The sequence below is a fragment of the Pleurodeles waltl genome, chromosome 6 (assembly GCF_031143425.1).
Source record: "Pleurodeles waltl isolate 20211129_DDA chromosome 6, aPleWal1.hap1.20221129, whole genome shotgun sequence".
Classification (NCBI taxonomy): domain Eukaryota; kingdom Metazoa; phylum Chordata; class Amphibia; order Caudata; family Salamandridae; genus Pleurodeles; species Pleurodeles waltl.
Genome location: NC_090445.1, coordinates 241,445,939 through 241,463,366, shown reverse-complemented (window position 1 = coordinate 241,463,366; position 17,428 = coordinate 241,445,939). Strand labels below are relative to the sequence as shown.

The 17,428-nt window shown below is 40.7% G+C and overlaps 1 protein-coding gene across 8 annotated transcripts in view; it reads right to left on the bottom strand.

Annotated features, from left to right (window-relative positions):
- TANC2 (tetratricopeptide repeat, ankyrin repeat and coiled-coil containing 2) overlaps positions 1–17,428 on the bottom strand; it is a 1,999,198-nt gene that overhangs the window by 1,413,189 nt on the left and 568,581 nt on the right. For all 8 annotated transcript variants that reach the window (XM_069238000.1, XM_069237998.1, XM_069238005.1 and 5 more), the window contains one exon: positions 16,796–16,895. In XM_069238000.1, the coding sequence (XP_069094101.1) occupies positions 16,796–16,862 (67 nt within the window). In that variant the 5' untranslated portion in view covers positions 16,863–16,895. The remainder of the gene's footprint in view (positions 1–16,795; positions 16,896–17,428) is intronic.

Sequence of the window (17,428 nt, the reverse complement as noted above, 5' to 3'; positions counted from 1 at the left end):
CATCACAACAAAAAAAGATTAATAATATTCATAGGTGGAAATGTCAAAAATCTGGTGTAGTGCGCAGCAAAAATGGCTGTCCATTGTTTACTCCTAAGAATAAGAGATAGTTGGGTAAAATGCAAATATTGGCAGGGGTCATTATTTGGTATTAGGCTAAATCAGGTATATCTACATGATTACACTCTACACAATCTGTACTTAAGTGGATTAAAATATCTGGCGCTCAAAACTCATACAATTTAATTGATGGAAGGCACTGACTCTGGGTAAACTGTATGAAGAGGGAGTTCTACTGATTTCAATCCTGCAAGGCAAAATTCTACCTGGATGAGTGAGACATGTAAGTATCTGCTGCTTATGCATGAGATGCCACAAAAAAACAGACTAGAACTAAAGTGTCAAATAAACTTACTTTGACAGAGTATGATTTTGTCCTGGGGACAAATCGTTTTCTAAGAATGGAAGAGGGTATGCCATCACCTCTATATGAGTTTTTGGAGAGAAGGGCTCCAGAACAAAACAGATGCCAAAGGTATTATGGTATAATATCTGAAGTAGAGGGGGGGTGGTAGCAGGCAATGTGAGATGGGTCAGACATGGGTCAAGATGGCAGTAGATCTATGCAGCTCTTGACTGGGCTCCAGTTTCAGACTTTATCTGCACTCTCGGGAGTGCAGAGTGATTGCCCCTACCAGCAGATAAGGGAACTGATTCCAGGATGCACACACTATAAAATCTGGTACCATAGTGATGGTGAACCGAGTGGTAATGTCCCCCTCTCCTCGGGACCTAACTTTGGATTCACACAACAGCACACTGAAGGATGAGGACCCCAGTGGCATTCACATTCTGCTGCTCCAAGTTGTGAAAGACTGGTAATGTGGTGTAGAGATGCTGGATCAGTTGTGGCCTGGTAGGATTGGTACCACAAAGAGGTGTTGTGGGCCTCACCACATCCAAGACTAGGCCTATTTCAAAGGCACTGGAGGGGTGCATGGCCAGCATGCCACAAGCCAGTGAAGTGTGTTTTTCCTTGATAGGCTGACACCAGGGGCAAAAACAGACATCTGTAAATAACCTGTTGAGGGGTTAGTCTCGCCTATGGGCTGTGTTTTGAAATTCCGTCAGGACCGGAGGGGAGGATTATTCATTCTTTCTTCACTTTTATTTCCATGGCAGCCATGTTAAACATATCAACACAAACTACCTTTCCCATGAGTTAACGGGAAAGGAAACAACAAACAACAGACATCTGTAAATAACCTGTTGAGGGGTTAGTCTCGCCTATGGGCTGTGTTTTGAAATTCCGTCAGGACCGGAGGGGAGGATTATTCATTCTTTCTTCACTTTTATTTCCATGGCAGCCATGTTAAACATATCAACACAAACTACCTTTCCCATGAGTTAACGGGAAAGGAAACAACAAACAAGTAGCCATTAACAACATCTTCAGTTCCATTATAGTCCTTTCTCCATCTCTAGGCTCCCTCTTTCTTAGCTGCTGCAGCCATGTTCAGATAAGTGCTCGCTTTCTCTCAGAACTTCATGTGTAAACATGTTCATAATTGATTTGTTGGGGGAATTTGGTTACAGTATGAAAAGATCACGTTTTCTTGTTCACTGTTTGTATCCCCTGACAGGTGCGCCACAGGAACACACCTCATCGCTCTTTTTGTGGCGCCAAGATCTCCTACAGGCTGTGTTATACGAGGTAAAAGCTGCCATCCACTAGAGAGCGCCTTATCAATAGCGAGATCACCAAGATGTCCTGAACGCTGTTCTCTACGGGTGATGCTTAATTAATACGAATCAATCTGCACACCCACAGAGAGCCTTGGCGCCCTGCACCGCCTGGACCACAAGTCCCTGTGAGGTGGGTAAGTGTGGAAATCTCCAGACCTTGTGGTTGCTGGTTTCACTCTCCGATAATGGTCAGTAACAGTCTCCACAGGCACAAAAGTTAGAATTCCTGAGGCCATTTGGGGTCCGTATTTGAAGGCAGATAAACTATAGCGAGTTTTTCCCAGGGACGAGACCCACACAAGAGCCCCAGGCTTGCCATATTGCTGTTTTAGTGCCCAAAACATTAGCCTTTGACACTATATATTTGGGAATAAGCTTTTACATACAATGCAATGCTCAGAGGCAGAGTTTTCAGAAGATGACAATGCCCCTGTGCATTCCCTTTGATGATGAATTTTGTGACACTGTGGATGTGTCTATTCATCAGGTAGTGGCCTATGGTATAGCTCCTTTGGAGTGCAAGGAAATGCAGCTCGCTTAACGCTGCCCCAAACCTTTGTACTTGCCAGATCCTCTCAAGGGTCCCAAAACCCACTATACCCAACTGCTCTCTCATATACCAGATCTCTTGCAAGGTAGGAAAAAAAGGAAACATGTTAAAGTGGTGGACACGGACGTGTTTGACCTCTTGAAGCAGGCATTCCTAGCCTGGTCTATATCCCCCTCAGATAACTTGGAGTCCATTTATCCTAGCCCGGGGGGTAAGGTTTTGGGGGCGGGGTTAGTCTCCCAGGACTAGGCAGTCACCTCAGATAATCGGGAGGCAGAAGATTCCCACAGTAATTCAGACAGGGACCCCGGCCCATTCAGACCATGGTGTCCCTCCTTAGACGCAGGAACTAACTCTACACCTTCTGTGGCCCAAGGGATAGACACATCAGACATGTTGGACCCGGATGATCGCATACCCTGCTCCTAAGGGTGGTCTCCAGCACAGAAGGTGGCAGCTTACATTGCTGGTAGACTCAGGAAGCCATTAGAAAAAGTAACTAGAGCCTACCTTAAGGTGGAGTGTCCTCGCCCATCCTTGGAGGGTAAAGTAGCACTGACCCTTGAGATTGACACCCATATAGCTACTTTCTTGAGGAAATACAACCGGGAACCCACAAAAGGCATTGACTTCTCTTGGCAATACTGCCAAGATAAATCTTTAGACATCATAGAGGCCCCTCACAAAAATCTTAGTTATGGCATAGTAAGCCAAGCAATCTGATTCCCTAATCTCTCCAGGCACCTTGTCAGTGAGGGCACAACAGGCAATCACTTTCCTGGGAAAAGCGAACTGTGCTCTGTCCACTGAGCACAGATGATTGCTCCTCATCAAAGTGGACCCCAAATTGGGAGACCTAGCTTCCTCAGAAGAACGCACATTGCACAAGGGAGGCTGTTTGAAGAACCTTTTGTTAAAAGTTGGGGAAGTTCGTGGCCAGCTTTACTTCCCTTGAACAAACACGACTCAATGAAAATGATCTTCACTCCTAAGGTTTTTGCAGGGGTCGGTTGTGACCATCACCTCCTCACTATCACCCCCATCCTCCACCCACTACCCCACCCCGGGGGCAAAGGCTTTTGCTGCAGACAGTAGCAGGACTAATCCAGATTGAGAGGGTTCTACCTACCCAGAGGAACACACCACAGAGGTGCCAGATGACATTCACACAGAAACTCCCATGCCAAGTCTCAGTAAGTGTTCTCCTTTCTTCCCAACTAAAGGTGGGAAATTGACTGCCACTATTTTTACAAGAAACGGACGCTTGGGTCCTGCAATCCATCCATGGTTTCCATATAGAATTATATGGGACTCCTAATCAAAGCAATCCTGTGCACCCTATTCAGTTTTCAGAAAAAGACTGTTCTTATATCCCAGGAGGTCAAAGATCTGTTCCGCAAAAGGGCTACATCCCCTCCTGTAGTTTAATCATGAGTCTTTGTTAGCAACCTTGTCCTGGTGGAAAAGAGAGCTAGATGGAGGCCAACCCTGGTCATTAACCTCAGGGAGTTCAACGAGCTGCTGGTTTATCACCACTTCAAAATGGAGGGAATTCAGGTCCTCAAGGACATCTTGAACCCAAACAATAGGATAGGGCGTCTGGACTTGAAAGACACATACCTCACCGTTCCTGTTTTCCCACCACATCACAGATACATCCAATTTGTGTGGAACAGCCAAACATGGTGCTTCACGAAGGTGATATGGCCAGTCATGGGAATGCTTCAAGCACAACGAATCTGACTTAGTGTATCTAAACAATATCCTCATCATGGATCAATGTTCCTGAAAGCTCCAGGAGCATCTCCGAACAGTGTATTCCTTTTGGAGAACCTTGGTTTTGTCATCAATGCAAAGAAGTCACTGCTTGTTCCAGCACAGCAAACAACCCTTCTGGGGATTGTCATCAACTCCAGCAATACCACTCTGAGTCTCCCGTTGACAAAAGAGGCGAAGATCAGACAACAGCTCAGCAAGACTCTTTCAAAGGACAGAACGTCGCTGAGGCAAATAGCTCAGATAGTGGGACTCCTGTCCTCCTCTATTCAGATGAATCTTTCCAGGCCCTGTTCATTACAGGGCCTGTCAGCGTATGAAAGCCCATCATCCTCGCAGAAGCTTAAAGTTGTCAGAGAAGGTTCCGTTGACAGAGGAGGCAAAAGAGGAAATGAGATGGTGGCTGAAGCACATAGAAACGCAATATTTGGCTCCAATCCATTTATTATTATAGAATTGGATGCCAGCAGAAGTGACTGCGTCACTCGATGCCGCACTTTATCTACAGGAGGAAAACCTCTGTCAGGCTTCCTTCACTGTATGTTGCTGGACCAAAGAGAAAATAAGTTGTGTTCTGCTGAAGATGGACAAGGTCTCAACAGTAAGCTACATCAACCATCTGGGAGGGACTTGAACATAAACCCTTTCGGACTCGGCCAAGCATCAGCAATGGACCTGTTTCTGCAGTACTGGACAAAGAGAGAGGAAATGCTTTTCCTCCCTTCTTGATGATCACGTGAGTACAAGTAATGAGAAGGAAAGCGAATTTGGTGATGGTAACACCAAATTGGAGCTTACAAGTTTGGTATCCAGTTCGGATGGAACTTTCTAAGGATTCTCCAATCCTTCTTTCCCTAGTGCCAGATCTTATAACAGATCCGCAAGGGAATCTCCACCATTTAGTGTTGAATGGACAATTGCCTCTCATGACTTGGAGGATTCTAGGAAAGATGGTAAGTCCTGGGACTTTCCCAGAACACTCAACGACTCACCTATAGAGCACGGCCAGACAGAACCAGTAAAACGTATACATTTGCGTGGAAGTGATGGCTTGGGTCTGATATTGTCCAAATTATACATTTTTTGTCATCTTTGGCCTCAGATGGTATGGTCTACAGATCGGTGACTACTGTCAAGTCAGTCATCTCAGCATCGCATCCACCAATAGAGGAATTCCCAGTGGGCAAACATCCTTGGGGTAAGAAGTAATGAGGGGTATAAACCTCTCTCTACCTCCCAAACTGAGGTACTTGACCCTTTGGAATGTGAATGAAGTCCTTAATTTCTGTTTGCATTGAAGAACAATAAATATATTTCTAGAAAGAGATTATCAGGTAAACTAGCAATGCTGCTATTATCCTGTAGAAAGGTTTTGAATGTCAGATCGCTCAACGTTCCAAGCAGTTTTTTCACTCAGGTAGAGGTTTCTTTCCACGTATCTCGACATACGAAATGTAATTCTAGATTGATTTCTTACTCCGCGTTTGATGAACATCCTAAGTTGTATGTGGTAAGATGTATTAAAGCATATGGAGGAATAACTTCTGAGTTTTGCCCCCCAGGTGAACGACAGCTCCTCATTTTAATTCACAAACCATTTCATGTGGTTTCTTCTCCCACCATAGTGAGGTGGGTCAGACAGGTCAATCAAGTAGCAGGTATTGTTATCTTTAAGTTTGGGGCAAATTCCCCCAGGGGTGCCATGACCTCAAAAGCCTTTGCCCTAGGGCTTGCTTGGAAGACATTCTGAATGCAGCTGATTGATCCTCTGATTCAACTTTCAAACGTTTCTATTTTAAACCAGTGGTCGATATGGTATCCCTAGTGGTAAATAAGCTTTAAACATGCATAATCCGCACCTCTGGGCCTGACACAGAATTAAAAATTTCCTAGCTTTTGTAACAGAAAGTTTCAATTCTATTAAGGACTCGGAGGCAAGGATTGTCCCTCCCAAGATCAGAGAATCATGGCCCACCCTAGTTAAAGGAAGAGGACGGTGAACGGTTTATGAGTAAGTAAATATTGGGTTCCTACTGGATGTTTGTATTCCATTGTGCTTATTGTGGTTTGTAGGAAGCCAGTATAAGGATAAAGTAGATTCAGTGGATGTTGTAATTTAGTTACACATGGTACAAGAGAGATTCTGAATTATGTTATTCTCATTCACTTTAGGTATTGATACATTCAAATAAGAATAATTTACTGAATGGAAAAGTTCCTGGTCATGCGAAGAAAGAGGTATCCTAGAGATGGAGAAAGTACTACAGTGTAACTGGAGATTTTATTACTCGTTACATGTTTTTTTGTTTCCTTTTCTGTTGACTCAAGGGAAAGGTTTTTCACGTTGATATGTTTTTCATGCCTCCTGTGAAAATAAAAGTGTATAAAGAATGCATAATCCTCATCTCAGAATCCTTAACAGAAATGAAACTTTCCATTACAAAAGCCAGGAAATTTTTCATTCTGGGCCTACCTGACTGAGGGATTGAGAGAAGAGGTAACTACTATTTGGAACTTTAGGAGCACTGCTGTGGAAGGCATGTTGTGAGTAGCATGTTCTGAGTGTTAGGAGTCCCTACTGATATAAGGCTGGAAATGTTTGAGACTAAGCTAACGACTGATGGAGGACTTATTGGCTCTTCAGAGAGTAATAAAAAATGGTTTGGTTAAAGGGTATTTAGATTATCAACTGAAAAATAATAAGACAGTAATGATGATGAGCTTTCATATGAGATTAGAGATAAAATGCTTTGAGAGGCTATCCGACAAAAGGAGGTGAAAGATGTTTTTATGACTTTGTATTAACCAAAGCAGCTAAGTTAATTTCCAAACAGGTAACCAAGGCAAAGGAGAAGTGTGGCACCGCTGTGGTTGACCTCCCTTTTGTTCACATAGACAATACAGTTTCTTAGGAATTTTGTTGGTAAATGGAGAAGGCCAAGTTTTGTTGGACTTTTCACTGTGACAATGGTTACTCCTACTGCTCTCAAGGTGGATGGCAGGAAGCCTTGCATAAATTTATAGAACATTTGATTGAACCCTACATCATGCTGAAAACTGCCAGTGATATAAATGGAACAAAATGACAGGAAGAAGATTGTGAACGTAAAGATACCCCCTCGTTTCAACAATTCTTTGCTTTTGGACAATCTTTTGAACCATCAAAACAAAAGTTATGTATTTTTGTTTTTCCTTTTTTTGTCTTTTATTATTATCACTTTTACTATTGCTCTTTCATAGTAATATATTTTCTAGTTCTATTAGTAACATCATATACCGGCAAAGAGAACTTTCTACACATAATAGTGTGTCCCACATTATTCATACCAGCTTATTAGATAAAATGTGATACCAGCATGTCGGATATAGGTTCACAAAATGGTATTTAGTCATGTTTTGTTTGCTCTTTAATTCCTCATGCCACAGGATCCGATAGGCTGCATTCAACTAAGGAAGTACCCCCAAGCACAGCTCTATTTCTTTTACATCTCTGCTTATGTACAACTAAGGCCCGAATGCCGCCATCACACGTCAGTAGTATAGTTTCTAGTTAATTCCACAAAATATGACTCTTCAGCAGTTTTATACATCCTTACAGACAAAAAAATCTAGGATGAAATAGCACAAATGAAGAAACGGGGTCGTCCTAACACTGCTGAATGAATACAAATGGTCTTAGGTTTAGGATTTTTAGGAGGATTTTTAGGAGTGACATCTGCCCCCTGAGTGTAATAGGTATATAGTAAATCATTTACTCCTAGATTGTGTGCATAGGCCAGGATTTACAATTACTGGGTCAGTTTATGCCCATGATCAATGGCATCCTGATATTGAATTTTCCTGTAGGGTTATGTCATTATGGAACAGAACTAATATTAGTCAAAATGCAGTAAAACAGTGTGTGGCTATCTGGGACCACAATTTTGTGTGTTACACTTGGATAGGTAGTACAGTGAGTCCTCAGGCAGTCATGAAATTAACATGTATTTCTTTATGTTTCAGAGGAAATGGCACCATTAATATAGGCAGAAATGTCAACTGCAGTGCCACAATAAATAACAACGGCATGCAGGGTCATGGACTATTATTGACAGTGAGGCAAACTACCGTACACTCAGTTACCACTAACTGAAATGCACTATATACCATGGTCACCTTGCATGCCCCAGTTTTGGTAATTCCTGCCGTCAATTTGTCAATGCTTTATTAACACACCATGAGCCGCACAACGACTTCTGACCAAAGAAGAAGAACTGCAGAGTATTATTGGACTACCACTTGGAACGATGTTCCCCAAGAGTACAACTTGTTTAATGATGGACAGTTGTTGTTTGAAAGTATTCTACCATTTGTACAGGCAAAAGCAACTGCTCAATGGCTACAGATAACTCAATGGGAACATATGAATTCTATAAACACTACAAATGATAGATTTAACACCATAAATGAAGAGTTGCGCTGTGAGAATGATCATAATGCAGCACTGTTATGTACTTGATCTTATGATGGCCATTGAAGAAGAGGTATTTTCAAAAATTGGGACTGCTTATTGTACTTGCGTCCCAGTAAATGATGCGGACAATGGAACTTTGTCAGAGGCCATACAAACATTGCATAATCTACAGAAGAAAATGGAAGATGAAGGAGGTGGCCGAGATAATTGGCTTAGTGGGTGGTTTTCTTTACTACCATCCTGAATGTCTGGACTGTTGGGAGCTTTGTTGCCAGCTCTTGTGGCTTTGTTGGTGATGTGCTTTGGTGTTCAATTAATTTTAGCATGTTGTAGCACGATTAGTACTACGGCAAGTGGGATGTTTCTAATTAGGACACCCAACACAATTAGTATTTCCTCAGGACAATATACATCACCCAGTGCCAAGTGCAGACCAGTAGCTGAAATATCTACTAGAGGAGGGAATGTTGGAGAGGAAATGAAATATGAAGAAATTACACTACATCAGACATCGGTAGAAAACAATACAACATCAAATATGGTGAAAGATCAGTGAAGGCCTAAACTTTGTGTGATTGCCAGAGAGGTGAAGAATTCACTTGAAAACAGAATGTATGCCTAGCAAGGTCATAGTTCAAGGAAAACCTGTGATTGTAAGCCTAAAGGAATTTAAAGTTTTAAGCACACAGGCACATATCTGTTGCCTCAGTAAATTAAAAGTGGGATTAAAGAATGGGAGCAGAACACTGAGTTAGCCTAGGGTATGCAAAAAGTGATAGGAGATCTTAGGAGCAGAGTGATTAAGCACGCACAGAAGTACAGATGCATTCAAAAGTAGTGAATAACTGCAATAAATAATGTGTAAGAAATAGATTAAGGGTCATAAGTAATGTGATTTTGCAACACGTTTGTAATTGCTAAACTTACTGATTAACCTCTTTGTATTGTTCGTACTTGCTATATAAGTGGCTGCCTGTGAAGCAGTAAATTTAGACCAGCTGTTTACATGTATGGAAATAGCTACTCTCCCTGTTGCATCAGTGAAAAGGCTGTGGTTTACCTTGCCAAGAAGAATCCTGTCTTTTTTTAATCTTAACTTTCCCCGCAGCATTTAGAACTGGACCTAATTGTGAGTGATAATCTCCTGAAGGAATAGAGTGAGGAATTGAACCCAATAAAATTGGGTCTGCATAGTTATTTCGCATTCCATGGAGACATGGTAGTGGCGGCGTGTTACTGCAAAAGTGTTACAATTCTTTTATGGGTATGGCTTTACCACCCCTCTAGTAATGTGATACAAGGACTGGAAGTAGACAGGAAGTGGTAGTTTGAAGACTGGAATGCCATGTGAGTATGTGCATACCCACAAACTTGCATGTTTAAGGGTATTCAACAACTATTTTCTAATCTCTTTTTACACTGGAAAAAGATGGGAATTTTAGGAGCAAAACCTTTTTTATGGTGGTAAAAAAATTGGTTTATGGAAAGATCAACTGTCTAGCTTATTTTCACATGAGCACATATAAATGTACATATTTGCTTATGTGAAAATAGAAATTACAAACATATGTACGGACTACACTTTCTCAGCCTTCTTCTGTAAACTTCAGTGGATTATTGAAAATCGTAAATTTGCTCTAATGCAAGAACATATACCAGCGGGTGCACTTAGATGACTTTTGTTTTTATTTTGGCATGCATCAAACATGTTTTTCTAAACAATGCTTTAGATAAATGGTATTTAATATTGCACAACAGTACAAGAACTCTTTTTTATAAACAGCACTTTTTATGTACATTTTATTTTGAAAGCAATCCCCAATCTTGCTTTCATGCTTCTGCATGCACGTCCATATAATCAGTGAGAAATCTGTGAACAATATAAGTGGCTTCAAATTGCTAAATTTTGCCAACATGCATAAACGTTTTTATACTGGAATGACTGTAAACAATGCAAGCTGAACCCACAGATTGAATCATATATACAAGTTTCAACAACTAGTATATGTCGACACATCTTTCTTAGTGGCAGAAAATCCATCCTCTTTCATCAATCCATACTGCTGTACTGTAAACTGGCATCTAGAGCGGGTTGGACATACTTGTCCAGTGGACAAAATAAACATGAAATCATGTTGCCCTTGACTTCAAGCAATATGTCCCGGGCATCAGGCAATAGGAATTCCACACCTCTCTGATACTATGTTGATTATGTTAGAAGAGTACAAATCAAGTGATACAAACATTGTTCAAAATAGGTTTTATGTCCATTATGGAAAGATTAGCTCTACACCCTTTACAGAAAAAGGTGGTCTGTGTAGCGGAGCTAGAAAAAATAATGCTGAAAGAAATTCCCATACAAAAGAGGGTTTATACAGCTAAAAGAACAATTTCTGCTTTACCCCATGTCAGTCTCTGAAATTGAAGGGTGTGATGAAAATGTTGGGAATACTGGCATCATGCATCCCACTAATACCCTTTGCTGGATTACACATGTAACCCATACAAGAATGGCTCTGTCACCAACAATGGGCAGGCTGAAGGACCTGCAGAGTGTTACAAGCAACTGCAGAGAGTTGAAGTGGTAGATGTACAACAGCCTGATGAAGAGAATACATTTCAAACCACAGTCCTCACAATGACCACAACCACAGGTGCATTACATAAACTGGGGTAAACAAATGGAGAACTGTCAAATCTATCATCATGGGACATCAGAGAAGACATTAAAAAGCATCAGTGTGTGGCAACTCAGTACTGTATTTAGGAAACAAAGCATTCCACGCATACTTAACAAAATACTGGATATAATTAGTGGTTGTATGCAGCCCAAATAAAATAAAAATGCTTGGAGAACCTCTTACTCTTGAATTACCAACAGAATTTGCAGGGAAGATGCATAGATTCAGCTCTAATTGCAATATGGGTGAATAAAAATATGCGACAAAAACAGCATATCAGCCTTACTGCTGCTAGGCCTTTCAGCAGCATTCAACATGGTTCATCATAAAACCTTAATGCTCAGATTCAAAGAAATCAACTTTGAGAGTACAATTTTCAGCTGAGTTTCCCCTTATCTATACGAGAGAGCAAACTTGATATAGACACTTTTCTCATCAACACCTTACAACATAAAAGAGGAGTTGCACGCATATTTTTCATCTTGCCTCCCTTTTTTAACTTACACATGAAATCAACACTAGAGCTAATCAACAGCTTTGTTCTTACCTGCTACAACTGTGCACACACAAATAATATTCAAAATCCTAAATTCGAAAGATATAGTAAACTCAAAAAACTCAACAACTGTCTAAAACCCATAAACCAAAAGATAACAAGGGAAGATCCCAAATTAAATAAAATACATCAAAAACTACTCATATAGGGAGAGTGGAAAACGTACAATAAATTAATCTCCTGGGAGGAAAAACTAAAACCACCACTGAGAAAATTTAAGGAAGTATGAAATTGTGGAATTGTCATAGGCAGCCCATGAATGCCAAGGTGGACAACGTGGCTAAATTAGCCTTTTACACTATGGAAAAACTTTGTTTTATTACCTATATTTTGGATTTCAAGCAGCAACGTTACTCACTCTGTTGAAACTGTATTATGAAAATGGACAATATGGAATTACCTTGTCAAGAAGAACAGAACTCAGTAGCAAGACTACCTTTACACATACGGATAAGCACCCATGTATACTCTGTCTTTATAGCTGTCCACATGGTCCTGACAAATGGTAAATATCAAGAATTCTTCCAAATGAAAATCCACAAATACCCCCCAACTTAGGAACTGATGTTGCAGGCTAACTCCAAGACAAATCCTTATCACAGGAAAAAAGGTGAATCCACAACTTTCTCCTTACAGTGGATAACTATGGAACGCATAACTTGCAAACATGAGAGCCACTGACAATAACTTGGAACTCAGAAGAATGCTTAAGAACCACTTTTTCAAAACCTGACCCGCATTGACACTCTGATGCACCATATTCACTAAAGACAAGATACACTACATGAACATCGGCCACTCTATTCACTTGACAGTCAGTTGACAAACCATTGGCCCATTGTCAGTTCTTATCAAAGCACATACTAAAAATAATGCCTCACAGGCTAATAATGTCATTATTTTCTTCACCTTACACACATAACATTGTGCACAATTTCAACAAAAGATTAGACTTTGCCTGCGCAGAGGGCAATATTAGTTACAGGGATCTTATACTTCAGTGGTGAATGAAGAAACTTTCTTTGAAGGAGCGGCAGAAGGGTTAGGGGTGCCACATTCAAGTGAATTGTCAAGGGCACTTGCTTTTTAAGTCAAGATACAAGACATCATCAGTCTATCAATGGGCTCATCAGTCTCTAAATCATCATCAGCGACCACAATCCTTCTCATGAATAGTGATGTCATCGCAGTCTGAGCCAATCAAGTCTTCCAACTATGCAAATCTCTGAGCCTTTGAAAACTATTCTTTAAAGAGTTTGTCACTGAGGAACACCTTTCCTTTCTCTTGCTCTACACAGATAATCTCAGCAGACTTTGAAGGCTCTGAAAGCATTGTCCACGCCAAAACCAACTGAAGAGGTGAGAGTGCCTCGGGAGATTTCAACTTCTCCCTAGGTGATGGGTCTGAAAACTGCACAGGCAGTGTCAGCAGGCATCACGAGCCTGCAGGATCATGATATCCCCTGCAAGAAGCCCTTAGGAGTCATTCTAAACAACTCAAGGATTTACAGCTGTAAGGCTTCGACTTGCAAAGGCTTTGCCAATGAAGCAGAGAATTCCCACCTCATTTTTTCATATTTGGAAATTATCCAACAATTAGGTAGAGGCTAGCCTCAGGGTAGGCTCTGAGACTCCAAATGGTAGCGGGAGCAAAATGGTTTCCTTGTGGAAGAAGAGGAGTGATCTTTGCTATGGCGCTTTTTGTAGGTTTCTTCGTGGGAAGGTGTTTTTGGGAGAATGTTTCCGCATGAGAACATATCTGAAGATGAATGTAACTTCCTAGGCACAACCGCGCAGTCCAAGGCCAAAAACAGCTTGGCCTCCCACTCTCTGATGGCATACTGGTGCAACGAAAAAGGGGACTCATAGAAGATGGCATTGTGTTCAGAGCCTTAACACCACATGTAGATTTCATGTGGGTCTAACAAAGAGATCTTCTTTGTGTGAAAGGCTTAACCCTCACGATTTTTAAAGGAGACACGTTACCTAGTTTAAAGATGCTAAGTAATTTTGATGGTGAAGCATAACGAGCTCTCTGGGCCCACATTTGGGAGGTAAAGAAAAATAGGAGCCAACAACTTTAGCTGATGCCTGATATACTCCAACTTTCTCATGTCAGATGCATGGAATCACAGCTGAATCTATCTGAAGCAATTTGGAGGCACAGAAGAGCTAATGTTAAGGAACGTTTCTGAAATAGTCGGACGGCTGAAGGGATATTCTTAAGGTGAGGAATCTGCAGGAATGTGGTTTCTAATAGATGTGATGGTCTACTAGAGAAAAAATATACAAGAACACATTTCTTAAGGTGCATATTTTCTTTTCCATAATATTAACACTAAAGCCACACAATGAACATCTGTATATCATCTCGACGCCTCGTCAGGGGTAGTAAGCGCTATATAAATACAATTACAATTACACATATAAAACAGAAAACAATAACAATTTTCACCAGACTGTCTTTCGTGATGACGGAACAGCAGATCTGAAGACATGGAGATTTGCAGTGATGGCAAATCTGCAAAGAAGTGGGCATTCCGTCCCACACAGCTCAGACTTAAATATTGTCAAAACACAAGTGAGACACGGGGCAATGGCAGCACTTGAGCAGAAAGATAGCTATGCTCACCCTGTTTAAAAAGCCTAGCCAAGATGAAGAAGAAGGGGAAGAGGCACTGAACAAATAAGAGTGGCAGCTGGAAACCAGTACCACACGCAGCGGCTTATTTGGCGCCTTTACAAAATGAAAGGAAGCTTATGGAGAGAGGGCTCTGGGGGGGATGGATACTGTTAAGGGTTCCTAGTATCACCTGTCCCTACAAGTGAGAGCGAGCTAAAGCTACAAAGCGAAAGCATAAACATAGAAGTAGAGAAAAAACACAAAACATAGGTCCCTAAGTTAAGAATTAGTAGTTATGAAGTGCAAAATGAAGCTCACTTTCAACGAGGCTTAATGGGGGGCAAAGGGATCTTGCAAAACATGGAGGCAAGTGGGGTAGGATGGCACCTTCAAAAAAGCTGTTAATGGTAAAATTCAGATCGCTGATCTAAATCTGGAGTCTCAACATAGGAGAACAACGCTGTTGGTCATTTGAAAATATAAAACTCAGTGAGCATTCAGTATGACCTGGACCAACCCATGGCAAAAGGCCTTTATATAATGCAGATGAAAACTGCAAAAGCATTTCATATGCAAAAATAGATAAATTTGGAGGTTTATATATCATGTAGTAGAATCATGTTCAACTACATGAGTTTGAGGGATAAGCACCGAACTCTCTTTCAAGTTACTGTCCGTGTATTTAGAAACCTAGAAAGGGATACGTGGAGGAGAAAGAAAGGCATAGTCCACTGCAAGAACATACTCCTTCGTTTCCTCTTTCATTCATTTGCTATGTTATTTAGCAATAAGGGAGGGGGAAGGGGTGGAGGGGGAATCACAAAGTGAGGAAAATTATACAATGTTTACAGAAATAGTAAGAAAACAAATACTTCTTTTGGAGGGATAACAGTGGGTTACAAAAAGTTTTCTTACGAAGGAGCAAATAATTCACAAATCGTTCTGCATGTAAATTAGGGTACACTCGTCACAGGGCATCACCAATATCCACCCCAGGTTATGCTGAGGATTTAACATAGATCCAACTGTCTTCCTAGATCTGACCAATCATGGTTGCTGACTCAGTCACAGAAACATACTATGCTGCTGAAGGTCTCTGCTGCCTTCAACAAACTTAGCATTAATATTTGCCTCAATTAAATGAGCAAAGTTTAAAACGTTTGCCAATGTGAAATACTATGGTCTCAAAGATAACATCTTACACTTACAAGACCGCACATTTACACACAATGACGCCACTTGCCAACAATTACTCAGCCTATATGTTCCTTTTACAGAAAGAAATATCCATCTATTCATAATATGCTATAATGGCCCTGTAGATGGGTGAAAGATAACAGAGTTACTGTGACATGGGTTCTCAAACTGTGTCAAAGCGGTAGTAGGGGGAGACAGTAATCAAGTCTCTTCATTCAAAAGGCATCCTAACCTTTACATGTTTCTATAGATCTGTTGTATTTGTATGAAAACATTGCATTCTCAAGTGAATTAGTTAAAGCTGAATGGTAAATAGCTTGAGTTGTTTTGCTCAGTTCCCACAACACCTTTGTTACATTCCTTTTCAATTTCAGAACGTCAAACAAATGACTGTAAAAGAAAACCAAGGTGAAATACCCAAACGAGTTTTGATGTCTTACTGAAAAACTGTAATCTATAAGAATCTCAAAGCATTCCTCCCTTAATCAAGGTATCTCAATGGAAAAGTTTGATAAAGCTAAATAATTTGGTGCACCTGGTGACAAAGCCAATGCTTATTAAAACTATGTTAGACGTCAAACACTCAATAAAAGGTACCTTGTATCAGAAATCATAAAAACATAGATTAAAAACATGTCTCAGCTTTAGTAATCAAGTGTTAGAAGAAGGCAATATCTAATATATTTGGCTGTCCGACTAATGATATTTATACATTTAAACACGATCTTAGTCTATGACTGATCTAAAGATCATATTTAAGCAACTAGCTACATGGTGCAGTAGACTAGGTTACTATGGTCTTATAGCTCAAATGGCAGAATAACAGCTTAGCCACAAAGAGAAACATAAAATGCTATAATTTGACTGGACCAAGGCAAATTAGAAACACTGTCTTGATGTAGACATATCTACAAAAACTGAGAAAAGTTCTCTACTGTGCCTATCATGCTTTACAAGAAACAATGGTGGAGTAGGAGCGAATAGCAGCCCTCTAGTGTGACAAGAATGAGTGTAGCAAGTAAGTCTGACATGCTCCAGGTGAATTTGCGGGGGTCAAGTTATATCCATGTCAAAAACAATATTAAAACTAGTTTAAGCCTACTGGGAGGATTTACCCTATTGTCCTCCATGACAAGCGGCCAAGATAAAAGCAATTATGGTATCTGGGTAGAAAACACAATATGGAGGATTATGTTTTTGTAAAATAACTTACCACTGGAGCGACTTTTACGGTTGGACTTCCCACCAGTTAAAAGCATCTTCAGACTGTTCCGGAACATTGTTGTACAGTTTTGATTTGTTCAAATCACAGCCTGTGAAAATTTAGAGGAGTGCTTCGGTCAGCATGGCACAGCAAAACAAAAATGTTATAAACAGGCATTAGCTATATGAAAACGGCTGCCAAAGTAACACTGCTGTTAAACCTACTATCCTAGATTAATGAGAATTTATGGGATGCATATCGGAAAAGATACTTAGAAATTAGCTTGAAAAAAGAACGTAAATGCAGTTCCAGCCTAGAAGGAGCATAAGTGCTAGGAGAGTTTAATACAAAACTGCGTGGTGGTCCTTGGGAGGGGTGTGTGAAGTTAAGTGGGGGTTATCATTAGGAGTTTTGCATCCAATACATCTGCAATGGATTGGATATTTAATGTGTTATTCTCTTCCCTTAGAAATCTTAACATGGTCTTGTTGCCTAAGCAGGGAATTCTACTCCTGTTGCCTAAGAAGAGGGGGGAGTGGGATGAAGGGGCTCTTGGACCCTGGTGAAGCTCAACTGCTAGAGGATCCATTAATGTAAAATGTAGCACTATGAAAGAACTGACCAATCGTGTGGGTTCCTCTC